Genomic DNA, 18,768 nt, shown 5'->3' on the forward strand with positions numbered 1-18,768 from the left:
GCACCTCTTTCACCATCATTGTGCCACCCAGTTGTAAAGTGCCAGCAGGAGATGGATGAGACAGACCCCTGGTGTGGGTGGTGGTGGTGGCGGCAATCAGGGACACCGCCCAAGCTCAGCCTGGCCAGTGCCTGTAGGGAGGGAGAGGTGGTTAGTGCCATGTTATAAGTGGTGAGGGCTCCCTGCACCCTAACTCTCTGCCAGCCCCCCCCATCACCCACACTTTCCTTTGGGATGTATTCCATGCCCCTGCAGTATGTTCTTTCTGACTGGCATTCATCCTTTGTGTGGGGTGGGGTGGGTGGGGGTGCCTTCTGCAGTCCTGAGGTTCGCATAGTACCTGGCCCCATCTTCGCATTCCCCTGTGTGCAGGTGGCATGGCTGCATTAGCCTCTGACAGTGGTGATGACCAGTACCAATCTAACTGGACCAAGGTTGAGAAAGCACTGCAGTGTGGGCTACTGATGGAGCAAGCCTGTGTACTGCCAGGGGTAGCTCAGCTACTGTTTGCTCACCTGCCTTCTAGCACATGGCAGTGGAGCAGGTCTCTGCCCTGGGACATGCCACCCAGATGGAGATGTCCACTCTGAAGCCCTGGAATGACTTCTTAAGCCTGGCTCAGATGCCTATGTGTGTCCTCATGGCCTGGGGCATCCTGAATGAGCTGGTGATGGAGGAGGGTCTTCCTGGTGCTGAGGCCATTATGCATGTGGAGATACCACCCATTGTGGTGGGCGGCCATGGCACTGAGTTCCTATCCAGTAGGTGTGTGGTGGTGTGGCCCCCCCTTGCCACTCCCCCCATTGGTGCTCACTCACACCCACCCTTCTCCTCTGCAGGCAACTCCTCTGCAGTCAGCAATAACACTGTTGGACGGCCATTGGGTGTGGGGGCCAAGAAGGTAGGTGGGACAATCGGTGCCCCAGGGATCATGGGCTCCGCTGCAGGGCCACAGGACAAGGGTGTTGGTGCCTTATGAGCCCACCACAGTGGGGCACTCCATCAAGCCCCTGGCTGGCAGTGTCGCCCGCTGATCCTATTGTGGAAAACCAGGAGGAAGTGGAGGTCAGCCATGGAGACGTGGTCCCCCAGTACCATGGCAGGGAGGCATGGCCATGGGCCCAAGTGACGTTGCCATAGGCCCGTATGGCATACCTGGGACTCAGCAACTCAGTTGATGCTCTCCATTCCCCTCCCTCCAGCTGCTTCACCCTGATGTTCTCTTCCAGTTTTGTGGAGCATCTTTGCACTCTGGCCCCTTCAAGAGGAGCTATGCTGGCCAGTATTATGACTGGGGTGGGGGACTTCTCATTCTGCCCTGGCCTTAGTCTCTTTGTTTCCCTGCCACTACCAAACATATGGGAGTAAACCCTCACTAGACATTTGGATTAACTAAACCAAACTCATGTCATTACGGTATTAAAGAATCCAAACAAAATCATGAAACCCCCCACACCTTGTCAGTGCATATCACTAATGCTTCCTCATTAGGTATACTCATAATTACAAACACAGATTAGAACCTCTATTGTATGTATAAGCATGCACTGAAAGAGATCTGTGGGCTGTGAATATGATACGGCGGCTAAAGGATGTTAAAATGTAACTAATTGAAATTAAATGGTCTTGAGTATATACCCTGGCACTCAAATCTCTCCTAAATCACAGACTGAGTCAGCATAGTGCAGTGGATAGCGTTGACTGGGAGACTCAGGTTTAAGTCCTTATTCTATCATGAAAGCTCAGATGGGCCTTAGACCAGTCATGATCTCTCAGCCTAACCTACGTCACAGGATTGTTGTGAAGATAAAAATGGAAACAAGGAGAATTATGTTAATAATAATTGCATCCTTGTAGAAGCAATTTTGCTTCAGTTGCACACACTACATATGTAAAACTGGAACGGAAATGCAGATAAACAAATTAATTTGGCAACATTTTTTACATTAAAGTACTATATAAATGAGTAATAATTATAACAGTTATTTTATTTTATTGCAAAGATGTTGTAAGCACAGGTTAGCCTTCACCTGGGTTTGGCAAAACAGAGTGAAATGCCCAAGTGGATAACAGATTACTATTAAAATATCAGTGGCATCTTTGCCATTACAGGCAGTGTGTGAGAGATGAGAGAGAGAAATATGGTTACTGAACTGAATTTGGATCTGGATGATCTGGTTTTTAGCTTTGCCACAGGCCATTCAATGTGGCCTTGAGCAAATTACTCTTTTTCCCCAAGATGTATTAGCACAACCCTCTCGGGACTGTTTCACACTTTTATGCACCAGGCATGAAAATATCCAAAGAAATTTGCTAGAGATTATAGCATAAGGGTGTCATCCATCATCAAGGTGCCTGGACAGAATCCACAACTAACTGCTAACTTTTGAAACTTTTGTGTCCTTTTACTTTTCTAAATTATAGATCTGGTTTGGCTCAGTATGGGATATGTATGGTGTAGTGGTTAGAGTGTTGGACTAGAATCTGGGAGAATAGGTTTGAATCCCAACTCTGCCATGGAAGCTTGCTGGGTGATCTTAGACCAGGCACATGCTTTCAGCCTAACCTACCTCACAGGGTTGTTGTGGGGATAAAATGGAGGGAAATTATGTAAGCCACGTTGGTTTCCCATTGGGGAGAAAGGTGGGAGTATAAAAGTAAATAAACAATAAAAATTCATCTGTGCAACTCAGAGCCTGCAGGGAAATATGCACAGAATTACTGGAAACTGCATCTACAATATAAAGATGCTTTCAGCTACCTTTGCCACTGTTATTTTAATGCATAGGGCAAGACAAGCACAAATCGACAAACAATATTTCTGCCCGAACTATATTGCCACGGGCAGAAAGCCATGGACCTCTTGAATTTATGCCTGTCTTGCAGCTAGCACTGAGTCTTTGGTGGGGGTGGATAATTCCAGAGTTGCAGCGAAATAAGTATCTTGGACTTTTCCAGTTAGGAAGGGGGCAGAAAGTGACTTTTCTTGCTGGGAACTTCCTTAGACCAAGGTTTCTCTGGAAAGCACCCTGAGAATCAACTACCCCTACTCAGGATCGCCTGAGAACATCTAGACTGACCTTCTGAGGTGCTCTTCCAGTTCAGTCCACGACAATAACAGGGTGAAATCCTTGGAAAATACTTTAGAGAGAGTTATGTAGCACCCAGACGGTCTGGCGCTTAGGGAAGCGAGTCAGAGAAATATCCCAGAGAAATGTGTTGTACCGAGGAAGCAAAAAAAAAAGTTGTTAAATGTAAATTTCCCTTCCACTGTTCCCCATCTGATAATTCCCAAACCCGTATAAACTGTGGTAAGAGTGAAAGCCAATAAAACCGCAAGGAGCGCTGTAAAGATTTATGAGGGCTTGTGGAAAACTGGGTTAGAAGCCCTCTGGTCGAAGCAGGCGGGGAAGTTGACAGATCTCTGCGAAAGCGCCCCGAGACGTTGGTTTTGGCCTTTCGCTTCCAGGAGACGAAGCCGGCGGCCACCCCTCTAGGAGCCGTGCCCGATAAAGGCGGCCAAAGAACAGCCGACAGGGCAGCCGTGACGTCCGACTAACAGAAACACCCCGGGGGGCGAGCCGGGCCTGGGAGGCGAGCGAGCGAGCTGCACGACGAGAAGCGGGAGTTTCCTCCGCCTCCCCTTCCGAGCGCTCCTCCTCTCTGAGGGCCGGGCCGGGACGCTTATAAGAAAGCAGCGCTCCGGTGCGGGGGAACTTGGTTACGCCGAGACCGTGTCTGTCGTTTTTCGCCGCCGCTGCACAGACTCCGCCGCCCCGAACGCCATGCAGCCCCGTTGTCCCGCCGGCCTGTGTGTCGCCCTCCTGCTGCTGCTGGCGGCTGCTGTCGCTGCCGAGTCGGTGAGTGGATGGCGTGCTTTGGGATGTCCCGCTTGGAGTCGGCGGCGTGGTCATGGGGGCCGCCGCCGAGGGAAAGCCTGCGCGGTTGCGTCTCGGAAGGAAAGCGTGTGGTGGGACTGAAGGGACCCGGGGGGGGGGGTGCGGGTTGTCGCTCACCCTCCTTTACAGAGCTTGGCTAGTGGGCTGCCTTTTGGGGAGAGAAGAAAAAACGACGTTTCCTCCCCAAGAAGCTGAATGTGTCTTCTCTCCTTCCCCAAATTTAGGCACGTGTGACTTTAGGGGCAAATTCGATTAGCCCCTTCTAATTCTTATGGAATTCTTTTATATGAGCAGGCTGCTCTTGTGCCCCTGTCCCTTGAAGGGGCTTTTTAGATTGCCCCCACTTTGATCCTTGTAGGTGCTGCTGGAGGGTATTTCCCTTACTGAGCAGGGGCTGATGGAGGAGAGACTCGCACGCCCCCCTCCCCGGAAAATCTTCTTGCTCTCTAAGGTGTCCCTGAACTCAAATCTTGCGGCGCCCCACCTAAAACTTTGTCATTCTCTTGCCTGCTTTGTAAGTCCCTCCGTTCCTTCCCCCTCCTTCCCCTAAAATCTCCAAATACCAGCACATTTGGCAAATAACGTGCCCTGCTGCCTTATTTAGCACTTCCTCAGTCTCATAGCTGTGGAATGAGTAACCGCTGACCCAAAGGCTGGCTCTGGTGCAATTCCCTAACGTCATACAGAACCTATTAAGCAAAATCCCCAAGGGTTCTGGCAAGTTACAAATCTGGGGGTTTCCTGTAAATTTGGATTTGATTGCTAGCTCTCCTAATGATAAGTTTCCCTTCTGTGTAAACAGGCGTTCTTAGGAGGCTTTTGCCCGTCCCCTTCTCTACCCCCCCCCCCACACCATTAGCTGTTTGTGCAGGTAGTTATTTCTCTGGTAAACACCCTTGCCTCTCGACCTTTGGCCATGCCAAATTTCCTCTCACTGTGTGTGTATTGTTGATCCAAAGCAGACTTGCTAACACTATGGGAAGGCAGAGACGGGTGGTGAGAGAGCTTTGTCTCCACTGATTTAATGGTGTTGTATGTGTTCTAGCAGGGGGGAACTTGGCTTCCAGAGGGGTGGGGAGGTCATAAAACAAGATAGAGAGGAGTAGAGGAATAATCCAGGATGAATTATGACCCCAGTGTCTTGCACTGAGAAAGGACCTGGAAATATTTTGACCGGTTGAATAAGACTGCCATTCTGGAGGTGGTTTTATCTATAAATCTGGGCTTGAGTTTGACACCCCCCCCCAGTTTTTTGCAGATCTGTTTGCACTCCCCCTTTACCAATTCATTTCCCCCCTAATCACTTTAGTCCTGCTTCTTAATGCCTGTCTGTCATATATGAGCCCTTGTTTGCAGCTAGTTTTCTGTGATCTTCCCATACACCATCTTCCCTTCATTCTGGTACAACAAATGGTCGAGAATTGTAATGGAATGGCAGAGCTGGAAGTATTTTTTCAGTGGAAAAATGTTTATTTGCATGTTGTTGGACATCTTTTGCCTGACTGCCCTTAGTGTGTTGGCTTTAGAGACTTAATCTACTGAATCAGGTGTTAGGACCAACTAATTTTGTCATTGACAAGAGGGGGCTGTGTAGGTAGTTCTGTCTGCTGCTGTAGCATAGAGGTCAAGTGGTTGGGCTGTGAATCAGCACTCTGCTGGTTCAAATCCTGCTATTGCCATGAGCTCAGCAGGTGACCTTGGGTAAGCAACTCTTCTCAGCTCCAGCTCCCCAGCTGTATTATGGGGAGATTAACAACACTGAATTTGTGGGGCACTTATCTGTCTAGAAGAGTGGTATATAAGTGCAGTTATTGTTATTATTTATTATTATTAATAATAATTTCTCATAGCTGATGAACCATGGAAGACAGTGCAAAAATTGTGCTAAGAAGGGGCACCCAAATTACCATGTTTTTTTTTTAAAAAACTAGAGGGACCTTCAAGAAATCAAGGAATTCTCAAAATCAGGCCAAATCAGCAGCTTTAGCTCAGATACTGGCCATTAACCTTATTTTTGAGATTTCCTCAGCTTCTTATCAGTAAGGAATTATTGACATGCTGCTGAAATCTTATCTAAGTGATTGGCCATGGTAACTAGAAGAATCTCTTGTTTTTGACAGGAATTCTCTAAATTAGCTAGTCTGAAGAGGATGGAGTGTCAAAACATTCAGCATTGGAACTGTCTGCATGCAGTGGTTGCTGCTGAGCACATATGGTAGCAATTAAAACCTGGAATTCTGAAATGGTCAGGTTGCTTCAAAGAAAACATAACTATGATTCATTTTTAAAGCAATGCCCTACATTAGCTGAGCTCTTGTGCTCAGATGCCTGGCTAGATCTACCTACAATAACATTAGATGACTGGTGTGGTATAGTGGCTAAGAGTATCAGACTGGGATCTGGGAGACTTGGGTTCAAATCCTCACTCTGCCATGGAAACTTCCTTGTGACCTTGTTCAAGACACATACACACAAAAACACAACCTTAACCTGCCTCACAGGTTTGTTGTGAGGATAGAAATGGAGGAGAGGAGAAAAATGTAAGCCGCAGAAACAAATACTAGTGGATATTTCCTGTCACTCTTAGTTTTCTGTATATATGTAGGTATGCCATGTAAAATCATATCCAGGACTTGCATATCATGAGAAACAAAGGTGCCTGAGTGAAACATGCCAGTTTGGCTTTCCTTTTTAATTTTCATGCAGTGTTAAAACAGTAGTAGAATTTCCAAATATATAAATATCAGATTGGCAGAGTTTAGTGTTTTTGAAAAGTAGTGCAGTATTATTAATGATCAAACCGGTTTAGCCTGTCTTGCTGCCATGAATCCCTCAGGCTTGTTCTTTCTGCTCTTGCCTAGTTTTCTTTTCTGTCTCTCCCAATCAAATCAGGGTTGTTAACCTGAATATGTAACTTTTATTTTCAGCCTGTACCATATGATTTAAACTAGCTCAGACAGCTGAATGTTGCTCAGTTGTGCCCTCATTTGGCAAATGTGGTATAACTACCTGCTCTACAGAGAGATGGTAAAATAAGTGCTTTGACATTTGTCCAAGTCTTCTCCAGCTTCATGAAGTCTGATTGCAACTACACTCTAGAACAGACCTAGGCAATGTATAGTTGTGTGTGTGTGTGTGTGTGTGTGTCTTTACAGCAATTCTGCTAATCCCAACTTAATTTTTGTGAAAGTATTTGGTCCTCACGATTAGGGGGGTGGGTTGCATGCTTTCTGCAAGATGGAAGAAATTATTAAATTGGGTCGTGATAGCAAGTAAAGTTCCATTAAAATTCCATTTTTTAATTTGCTACAGGCTTGTGTACTAACCTGCCTTAAGGTGGGGAATAGATTCAGAATAAAAACAGTGTAGGTAGTTGCATTGGTGATGCAGTGGCCTCTGCTGGGCCTGTGCAGCTGGCATAAAATATACACAGGTTCCAGGCAGCTAACAAAGCATCCTAAGGGTGCTTTCCTAGGAGCAAGCCCCATTGAATAAACCTGAGTAAGATTCTGAGTTAACTCTGCTTAAGGCTGCTCTCTGAATCTGTAAATTAACTTCAGCTCTTGAGTCACAGTGATTTAGAAGTTACCTGATCATGATCTAAAGCAACAATGCCGTTGCTTGGGCTGGGGGAGCGGGGAGGCACTTAACTTGCAATTCAAATAATGTAGTTTTTCCTCCTTGATCACACTCTGATCAGTCAGTGATGTAGTGGGGTCATGCACTACCAGCTTCTTTGCTACATGGTGAGAATGGAATGTGTTGGCTGCAGCTATTGATGTATTATTTCCCTGTTTGAACTTAAGCCTTGCCTGCCAACAGTGGGATGAAACTCCAGATGAATATAGGTAACTGTATGGTTGTATTTCAAACAAATCCTAAACGTTTAGTTGTCACTTTTTAAAAATTGTTGTTGGTTGCCCCTCTCCTAGTTACTCTCTTGTCCTGTTGCTGTAGAGTGACAATACTGGTTCTGTCAATCCCTGCATGCAGTGCAGCGGTGTTTTGTTGCTACTTCCTGGTTCTTTGTTTACAGAAGTAGGTGATTGAATAGGAGGTTAAACAAGTCCACATTGTACATGGATCATATATATTATTTGTACGTGATCTGTAGTCACATGGATTTCCCTTTCCCTCCAGTGTGCACTCATCTGCTCCTTTGCAGAACAGAAAAAAATCCTCTCAAAGGTTATTTGAAAATGTTAAAATTTAGTATATTTATGTCCTGCCTTACCCAATCCCCTTATTACACAACTTATGAATAACCATAATATTAGAGATCAGGGTATGGTTTTAGTTCACTTTTAAAAAAAATACTTTTGCATTTGAGTGTGTGAGAGAGACCCCAAAATACTTCAAAAATTCCAAGAGTTTAACTATTGCAAATATTTAACATTATAGAATCTTTAAAAAAAATGAAGACGGTAAAGAAGACAAACTGTTCCATGAGGAATGATGGTAGCCCCCAAACTCTACAGTTTATGGATACACATTCTCCATTCAGTGTCATCTGACAGGCACAATTAATTCAGATGACCTCCTTTCCGTTTGATAAAGACCCTAATCTTTGCCACACAAAAATATGCGAGAGAGAAATAATACCTTATTTGTAGTAATTTGTTTGTATGTTATTTATAGTCCACCTTTCTCACTGTGACTCATGCTATCATTGGCTGGAACATTCAGTAAACAATACCATAGGCTATGGATTGCAGAACTTTGAAAACCAGCATAATTCTGGATGCAGAGATGAAACATTGCTGAACCAAAAACATAAGTAATTTGACATGACATGTTAAATGACACGGATATTACCCAACAGGAACATGTCTACATCAGCACAGTACCCAGTAATATAGTCTACAGTCTCTGTCCCTTTAGCAAAGCGTCCCTCTGAGCTGTTTTTTTTACAGCTCAGTCCTATTACCTGAGTGAAAAAGCCCTCCTGAATAATTGAGTTTTGCATAGTTTGCAGAAAACCAAGAGAGTGGGAGCTCTCCTGACCTCTTCAGGCAAGCATTCCACAGTGTAGGGCTACCACAGTGAATGTGCATGTTAAGGGCAGCAGCCAGTTTTATACAGTTGCAAAGTCCTGTTCAGATGAGCAAAGCCACTGTGGTGGAGCATAGGGAGAGAGGCGGCTCTGCAGATATGAAGGGCCCAGGCTTGGAAGGACTGTGTAAGTGATAGCCAAAACCTTGAACTGAGCCTCGTAACTGATTGGTAGTCAGTGGAGTGACTGTAGAATGGGAGTGCTATGCATGCTCCACTTAGCTTTCAGGTAACAATCGAGCTGCAGCATTCTGTACCATCTGTAGTCTCTGAGTTGACTTTGAGGGGAGACCTATGTAGAGTGTAGTAATACAGATGACCAAGCAAACCTTACTAACCTCTCAATAAGCTGTCAATTTATAGTCACTTTGATGTGGCATATTGTAGGGAGGCTGGCCCTATCAGAGCCTCTTTGCAAATTTTCTTCCCCCATAAGCAGCTCATGACACCGGTGGTGTATGTGTGATTGTGACAAACTTCTCAAGGTCTAGAGGAAAAGCTGAATGGGTTGGCAGCTGACTAGTGGCTGTGCTGAATTTCTGGGGCTACTTAGCTGCTAAATTCAAATTCCTTTCAAGCCACTGCCGAGATTTTCATGGCTAGGAGCCCAGAGCTGGAACCTTGCTTGTTTTCAGTGGGTTTCTTATAATACCCTTAGTGTTAAGCTGGTCTGAGGGTGCTGTGAAAGAGAAGCAATTCAAATCAATGTTTACAAGCATTATGCTGGTTTCAGCCTGCTAACATTAGCAGTGTGCCAGGACAGAGCAAGTTACACTGTCATCTTTGCTTTTTAAAAAAGCAGAGCCTAGTAAATTCATACCTTATATCCTAGAAGTTAATACAAGGAGCTAGATGGCTACATCATTCATGCTGGCAGGAGGCCATTAATATATCAGACTTTGCGCTGAAGAACAAGGAGCTTCTGTCCAGCTGTTGGCCACGACAACTTGCTCATTGCGTTTTTAAACAAAATGTGCACATTTCTTGAGTTGTCATACGTAGTGCTGTGAGTGAAATGGTAGCTTAAGAGGAAAATGATGATGGCTGATAGAACGTTCTTATCCAACTTGTTCGGCATGATACACCTGGTTGTCTCTACCTAGTACATCAAACTGGGCAGGGAAGGATTAAACATGTGGAAAACAGTATGACACAATACTGTAGTTTATTGGCACTGCTGGCAAGTTGCTACATGAGAAGCAAAGGTGAATTAGTGGAAACTTGCTCCTGGGGGTGGATACTGCCCCCAAGTGCTTTCCTTTTGTCACATAAGTAACGGGGCGGGGGGAGAGACTACATTGCAACATAATTGGAAATGAGCTTTGAAGTACAGGCACCCTGTTTCTGTTTGGCCTCCACCCCTTTTTGTGTAGTACTGTGGGAGGGTTAATCTAATTGTGCAACTCTTGTTCTGCCAACAATAGCAAGGAATTGAGACAAGAGGGACATGTGCATGTTTGAATACATTTTGTGTACATCTAGACTGTCCGCGTATTCTGAGAACGCATGCCCCTTTCCCTTTCCCTATATGTTCATTATTGCAAACTGGCAAGACAGCTTTTCTGACTGAGCTGGACCTCCTGGTGCTTGCTTTTGATGCCGTTTTAGCCATTTGCTTTGGCCTACAGTAAGTGCAAGCTTGAAGTGGGTTGCATAAAAACTGATTGTGATAAGACAGGGCTGCTCCTGGATGGATGTGAGATATGTCACACAAAGTTGTGGCAATAGTTATTGCACCAAGGTACGCAAGGTCTGACTTGAAGGCTTTAGTATACAGTATGAGAATTTAATTCTAGGTCTTGTAATCCTAGCAAAATGCCACTTGATGAATAAGAAAAACATACTCTAAGGACTCACAGCATGAACTAAGCTAACTCTGTTAACAGACTTGTTTACACGACTAGTTGCAGGTGAACATGCCACTGGAGGAAGCAGCCCAATCTGGCCATCTTCATGCAAGGTAAATTCAGTATAATAAAAGCACTGAAGTCTTAACAGTTCACAAAGGTGAATAAGGAACAGGGGTAGATGCTAGGTTTACAGCTTTAACTTGGCTCTCCCTTCAGTAGAATGTGCTGTTCTGCTTCTTAGGTTGCTTCTGTCTATCCAAGAAAGTATTGCCTTTTGCAGTTTTGGAAGCAAAGCCAAGAACAGCTCTGGGACATCCCTACATTACTTCATTAAAGATGACCCCTCTTATTAATTGATGTTAATGTATGTAGACATCACCGAAATAAGGCAAGGCATGCAGTAGTCCCTAAAGGAATAACCAGTGCTCCCTTTTTGGAGTCAATAAAATGGAAATGGCAGTGCTTGTCTTTCTCAGGGAACCTGAATGCTGCTTTGGGCATGCAGTGAAATTTACACTGTATTACTTGCGGGGAAGTCAGGAAATACACTGTGGTCTCTTTTGACACTGTTTGCGTGTGCTGTCCAAGTTAATACGGGGGAAAGCTGTGTTCCTTCCAAGTGTTCACCTGTTTGCAGATTAATGTGTAAGTCTGGCAGACAGATGTTTTGTTTTCGTTTTCTATGGCTTCCTCCCCCATTTTCCGTGTTTTCCTCTTCTACGACCCTCCTTGACAGTAGGAACTCTAGTAGAAACAGCTGTCTGGGACTGAGTTTGTTATCTAAAACTTTTTAGAAAAGTGTTTTATCGCCACAAGGTGATGATTTGCTGAAATTTTGTTATAAAAGCAAAGCAGTTTAGTGAGTAGAAAATTGTAATTATGTGTATACTTAGCTAAGGTGTGTATGAGCTTGTACTTGGCAGAACTTGGGTATAAGTTCACGCAGGTTCAAATCTGCAGTGACCAGGTGGTGTGTAGGATTAGTCATGGGGGCTAGCTGAATGTCATGCTGAAGTATGTGTTTGCCCTTCACAGTAGAAGAGATCTGTGAATGTAATACAGAAGTGAGAAGTACATGTTTGGAAACTCTTTGATTCAGTAGCTACATTTTACCCCCAGGAAACTAGGTACTCATTTTACCAAACTCGGAAGGATGGAAGGCAGAGTCAACCTTGAGCCGGCTATCTGAACCTGGCTTCCGGCAGGATTTAACTCAGGTTGTGAGCAGAGCTTGGGCTGCAGTATTGCAGCTTACCAGTCTGTGCCACGGGTCTCTTAAGCTACACTATATGTGAATGATTTTTTTCATATATAATACAAGTGGAGCTGCTGATTCATTGTGGCTTGATGTTGCTATTCTAGCATGTGATCATAGAAGATAAGCATTTAAAAGAGGGGAAAGTGGCAAAGAAGTAGACCGTAGTGCACAGGTCCCCACACCTTCGTATGTTGGGTTTGGGTCCCAAATTGCTACCTAGTACTGTATTCTGCCCATTCATCTGGGGCCTACTTGCTTATTATTTCTTTTCATCCTTGTCCCTTCTTTAAACTCATTGAAATAAATCTACTGTAATGCAGCGAAAAGTGGTAAGTGCTTCAGGTTCCTTTGGGAGGAAAAGCAAGATTATCACGGAATGAATGGGGGCAGATGCATGTATTTCAAGGTTGCTTTAGCTGCAAGTGAGGACAGAATTTGAAAGAAGCGGTGCCACATACATGTGGGAATGGAGTTTCATGAACACATGAAGTTGCCTTCTGCTAAGTCAGACCATTAGTCTATCAAGGTCTGTATTGTCTACTCTGACTGGCAGCAGCTCTCCAAGATCTCTGGTGGAAACACAGCTTTTCACATTTAAATGGCCCGAGTTTGGATCTAAAATAGCTGTGGTGTCCACAGGTCTGACCCATGGATGCCTTAATGTCCAATTGTGCCCTAAGCCCTTAGAATCTCCAGTTAAAAGGATCTGGTAGCAGGTGATGTGAAAAGCCCTGTTTCTACCAGAGATCTTGGAGAGCTGCTACCAGATCCTTTTAACTGGAGATGCTTAGGGTTTGGGATTTATTTGACAGCAAGAGATATTTGGGCAAATGAAGATGGCTTACATTGGAGGGCCACATGCTCCACTTTAAAAAAACCTCTCCTCTAACTAGCGCATCAGTGAAAAGCTGCCTGTGCAGTAGCAATGCTCCCAGGGATACAGTTGAGGAGTGAAGGGGGTGGGGAGAGAAACTTCAGACAATGTGGCTAATCTCTTGGCAGCTGTTCCTAGTCTGAGATTAAACCTTTATAATATAGTGGCTCACTAGTGCATCTATAATTGCTGGCAATAAAAAATACTTCATGTCACTCACTACCAACAGTTCCTGTGAAGAGTTGGGACTTCTTCCTTTGTCCCAGGAACCTACTTAAAACCAAAGCAGGTGACCACCTGTGTCTGGAAAACCTTATCATCTGTGGGTGGGTGACAGTTTTTAGCATTGACTGCAGTGACTGCTTAAAATCCTAGGCTGAGATGGTCTCAGACTTAATCAGCATTTTGTAATCGGTAAGATGCCCTTAATTTTCTGCTTCTGCAGTATTAGCTACTGATGCTGTGTTATGCAGATAAGTAAGCTTGCAGGAAATGTTTCTAACAACCGGACCGATAAAGTGTGGCAACACTGGTGACCCTGAAACTAGAACATGATTTACTGATTCCCTCCGGCAGTGTCTCGTGGTCTGGGGTCTATGAGAGCCTCTGCTATCTGTTGGCGCCTCCTATTCAGCCTTGCCGTACAAGACAACAGACTGTTTGACGTTGCAAGGTTTCCTTTTCTGAGCACAATGAAAACACTCGAAATTAGTCACTTTTAAATGTGAGTGGTCATCATTTTTGTTAAAAGGTCTTGTTTGGGCTACTGTTCAGTTATAGACTTCCTTGGATGGCACTTACTTAACCAAAAGGGTAGCATTCCACTAAACACCTATAGTGAAAATGTTGTAGCTTTGCGGAATCAAAACCAAATGGCGCTTAGGTAAAGTACCTCTGAGGTTTTTTTTTTTTTTTTAAACCTTCCAAAAACACAATTCTTCTCAGAAACTTTGAATCTTAGTAAAATGAACCTTTGGGTTTTTTCAGTGACATTTCATTTTTATAGCCATCAAGCCTTTCGTAAGGCCCAAACCAGCAAAGCTAGCTCCTTCAGTTATTGTCTTAACTTTATACAAGCCCTTACAGGAGCTTCTACAACCCACTACTTTAACAAAGTCTATCTCGGACCACTTTGGCCTCATATTCTATATTACCTGCTGTTCTCCCCCACCCCCCACCTGTTCCCTTATTCAATGTTAATGAAACTCTGTGATTTTTGTCCCATCATCTTCAAAGTTGCATACTTCTGTGGCAGGTACATCATTTATCATGCTGTTGGGATGCAGTAGCAGTAGGTCAATGGTCCTTAGACCTTGTGAACAGAAAAGCCATACCTGTCCAATTTTATAATCCTGAACACAGAATTGCCTGGAATGGTCACAGGGTGTGTCTTAACTGAGTCAAGATGAGGGAAGTTCTACTGAATCTCTAGGTCTCTTGATCAGATTAATGTGTGTTATATTAAATAAGCATCTCTACAGGATTGTGAAGGAGCTCAGCAGTATAAACAAGCCTAGGTTGCCTGCAGGTCAGATCTACTCTGAAGCTGCCAAATTACTGCCTAAAATCTCTCTAGCAAGTCTGATCTCCTTGCTTGTCTTGAGTTTGTTAACTATGGGGGTGCCAGACACATGAACAATTAAACTTAGCTATCTTGGCCTTGGAATGTTATTCAGTGTGAGAAACCGGTTCAGAGTGGTGAACATGAAGCAATAGATAAAACATGGAGATAGACAGTACCTTCATGTCTGTTGGGAAGAATTGTAGACGATTGTCACAAGCAGCGATGAATTGCCTGTGTTTTTTTAAAAAGTGTGGTTATTCCACCTGTTGACAAATAACTCCCCCGCTCAGAAAACCCCTTTAAAACCATGGCCCCAGCCCTGGCCGTGAAGATGTTGTCTTACTGCCTTTCCACAATGAGAGAAGTTGGTATCGGCTTGCTCCATTTCCATGCTGAAGTGCTCAGAGCAGCTACAGTTTAGCCTCTTGACGTCCAGCTGACGGTCACACACTCAAAAAATTTGTCAGGGGTAGAAAAACCTCTCTCTTGGCCCAGATACGGCGTTAGCAACCTGGCATAGGAGTACAGAACAAAGTCAGCTGTTTAGATTGGAGCATTGCACAGGTTTCATTTGACTAAGAGCGTTGCTGTTTCAAAATGTAGTTAATGTTCTTCTTTAGTACCTTCAGCGTTCGGCACAGCAAGCCTTGTATCAGATACTTAAACATGTCTGAAGTAAGTGCATGACTGTAATTTCACCAGTGGGTCTGCTGACAGGAGGAATCCCTAAACTTCCCTGGAACTGGCAAGTCATGAGATTGAATCAAGTGATACTTCTCTTTTCCTTCTCGGCTGCTCTTGTAAGTCATGCCCTTGTCTCTGTCCTGCCATTGCCCTCCACCCCCTGCACAGGGTGTTTGGAGGAAGTTTGAGTCAGAATTCTAACTTGCTTTGCTTGGTACAAACTTCCCAAACGCTCTGCAAGTCTTAAGTGGCAGTCTTCTGAGCAGAGACTTCAGAATCTGAGAAGCATTAAGTTTAACTTGGCAGCCCATATGGTCCAAGTGGTTACGTGACACCCGTTTGCGGAGGGGGGAGGGAATGGCAGGGAGTGCCAGCTCTGGTCTGTAAGGATTGCCTTTACAGATTGGTCAATAGGGACCTGTCTAAACAGCACGTTTTGTTTACTTAAGTCACATTAGGTAAATCTAGGGAGCTTAGGGCAATTGTAAGGCTGAACTAAAGCTTGTTAACATGGACTAATATGTTTTAAAGTCCTGTAGGGGGAGAGAATGCTGCTAGGTAAGTTTGTACACAGCCAGTTCAGAGGTCTTGTCTCATAGCTAAAGGCAAAAGAAATTACCCCAAAGGATGAGCTAAAACAGCTGCTATGTCCCTTCTAAATACATTGCCTATATTTTAAAACTTCACCAATGAAGGCAAGATACTAGTCATTAGTCTATAACTAAAATCTTGAACTGTGCCACTGTTACTGGGGCACCTCGGCACTATGGTCAGGAGTCTAGTCACTACCAGTGCTGTGGTTATATATTATGTAGCATCATATAACTGTTTCTTGTGCCTGTGTACACATCAGAGTCTTGACTTTGATTGTTTTAAATCAAGTGTCTAGTCCTTTTGGTGGCAGAGAGCAAATAAGTTTCTTAAATCTCAAACCTGGAAAGCCGACTTCTGACCCCTTTTTCATTCTACACTTGTAATGCTCCTTAGTGATCAACCTGCACGTCTTTTCTTCTTCCTGTTTGTGTGTGTGTGTGTATGTGTCAGGGAGAGAGCATTCTTATTTAAAATATCGTAGCCTGACTTCGGTTTTGTTTGTACAAATAATAATGTGTATGTTCTTCTACCATCTGTGTTTTGTTTGCAGCATCCTGCTCTCTTAAATATTCTTGAGTTGTTCTCCTTTTAAAATGTTGAGATGAAGGAATGCTTTCCGTTATGTGATGCGTGCTTGAAGTCTCTGGCTGTAGCTCCTGGAATAGTCTTGGCCTGTGCAGAACATGAGCAAGATAGGAGAATATGATGCACAAATAGCTAAAGAGTCACAAGTGGCTAAGATGAATCAAGTACAGTTGTTAAAGTAGAGAAATACAGAGGGGCTGGGGGTGAATCTGTCTAATTTTCCCAAAAGCTTACCACCTTGCTGTGCCTGATGGAAGATAATTTGAAAATGTTTGACTTGGACTTTATATGCAGGCTGTTGCTTCTAGTGCGCTCCAAGCTAAAAGTAACACTCTTCTTCATGCAGAGAAGGCAAATAAGGTCTAGGAAGGAGGGAAATGGCTTATTTTCTTTATGACGAGGTTCCTGTTATAATGGATATGAAGGCACCACATGCCAACAGTGACATTCAAACTCTTCGAAAAATTCTTTCCTGATCTACTTGTCTGTGATATCTATACATTACAGCCAATTCTGGGTCATATTCTAGGTGTGTGTACACTATTCATGCAATCCTATCTGGTGCCACTGTCGCTCTGGATGAACTGGCAGTGAAGCCTAGAACATACTCAATGTGCTTCTTCTGGCCAACTCTGCAACTGGAAACCAGTGCTTCCGGGCCAGATGTTCTTGGAGATAGTTGTGTGCAGTTACTAATAATCTTATTGAGGGACCTTTTAAGCATTTAAGGGATTTAGAGTTTCTCAGAACGTACAGTAACAAAAGGGGCAAATGCGTACATACAGAATAACTTGACAGCTAGAATTTAGACATAGAGCTGGAAGGGATCCTAAGTGTCATCTAGTCCAACCTCCCGCACTATGCAGGTAATTCATTTGCTCCCCTCCCCTGTGCTCATGAGCATGTTAATGTGCAACTACCATGAGAAAATATTTTACCTTACAGACGTGCATTACGACTGCAGACACTATCCAGTTTGCCCAAGGTGAAGTCATTACAAACTCATGCTGGGATTTACAAGAGCTCTTCAGTCCCTGATTCTCAGATGGAGTGAGTCAGTTTGGTGCTGATGGTAATGCTTGTGCTAAACTGTTCCACATGTCTTGGCCAAGAGCGCTGGTGGCCCAAGTTATATGTGTGATTTAATAATGCACCTACTTTACTTCTCTTGCAGTAGCCACATTAGGAGAAGGTAAGGAAACTACGGACTGCAGTTGAACTGCAGTTCAACCCAAAGGCAAATTGGTGATCTGCTAGATCCTAGAGTAGAAGCTTAGTCTACATTATTGAAGCAGGATTATATGATGCAGTGTTCCATCTTAAATGTATAAGGACTTGAAATTGAAAAGCCAGGTGGGATTCATGAAAAGTCCGTGTGTAGTACTGAATTTCTGACCAAAGAGCAAACATCCGTATTGACAGGTGTTCATAACGCATGGTGTGTTTAATTGGTGTTGACTCCCAGTAGGTTCTCTTACACTGCTGTAAATGTAATTTAGCATCAGGCACTTCACTGCTTGATTATGCAACAGTGTTTTGCAGGACCTAAATATTAGGGTTGTACAAAACAAAATAAATGAGCCAGAAATACGCCCAGAATTCATCATATTGCTAAAGCAGCATCCAGAATAGTGAGGCCAATTCAGAAAACCAAATTACAATGGCACCCTCCCATTGAAAAGTCTGTGTGTTTTATTTCAATTCTTACCGTACAGCAGTGGCAGCAGCAGGCAGGCACTGGCAACATCTTGGTTTCCTTAACATCATTCACCAATCAGATCCCAGGGGGAGAGAGTCCTTAAATGATTAACGAACTCCATTGGCAGAAAAGGGTAATGTGCGTAATGTGCATGAGTGCATTTTTTCTGTTGCTAACTGGGCAATTCATTGGCAGGGAGGTGTAGAGTATGCATGAGTGCATTTTTTTAAGTCGGTAGCCAGGCAATGGCATTGTCTCCCTGCCAGTTGGGTCTTAGGAGCATTGCCCCCTCTTCGCCTGCTGGCTGCAGAAACATTCCACTAGTTTAACTAATTGTTGGAGGAAAGGTACATATTTGGGTTTTTTTTAATTGCTACCCGGGCACCAGTCTGTCTCTTCCAACCCCATCAGGGCACTTGAATGGTTGGTTACTGTGAGGAAAAGTACTGCTGGGTAGAGTGCAAGTGGTCTGTTCAATCAATCCACCTAGATAAAGGTCCTGGAAGACTTCAGTTATAGGCTGCAATCCTAAAGATGCTTCCCTAGGAGTAAGCGCTATTGAATAACATAGAATTTACATGTGCGTAGACCTGTATAGGATTGCTTCCATAGTCTTTCAGGGCTCTCTCTTTTTCTGAGTCAAATTAAATTTGATGGATCAATGCTTTAGAGGGAGGAGGACTAACCGTGGATGCAGTTTTTGGCTAAG

The 18,768-nt window shown here is 44.1% G+C and overlaps 1 protein-coding gene across 1 annotated transcript in view; it reads left to right on the top strand.

Annotated features, from left to right (window-relative positions):
* The first annotated feature begins 3,697 nt into the window (after positions 1-3,697).
* The window catches only part of SDC4 (syndecan 4), a 28,018-nt gene continuing 12,947 nt past the window's right edge, over positions 3,698-18,768 (top strand). The window contains exon 1 of the mRNA XM_054980849.1: positions 3,698-3,860. Coding sequence (XP_054836824.1) covers positions 3,786-3,860 — 75 coding nt within the window. The 5' untranslated portion in view covers positions 3,698-3,785. The remainder of the gene's footprint in view (positions 3,861-18,768) is intronic.

The sequence above is a fragment of the Eublepharis macularius genome, chromosome 5, assembly GCF_028583425.1.
Source record: "Eublepharis macularius isolate TG4126 chromosome 5, MPM_Emac_v1.0, whole genome shotgun sequence".
Taxonomy (NCBI): Eukaryota; Metazoa; Chordata; class Lepidosauria; order Squamata; family Eublepharidae; genus Eublepharis; species Eublepharis macularius.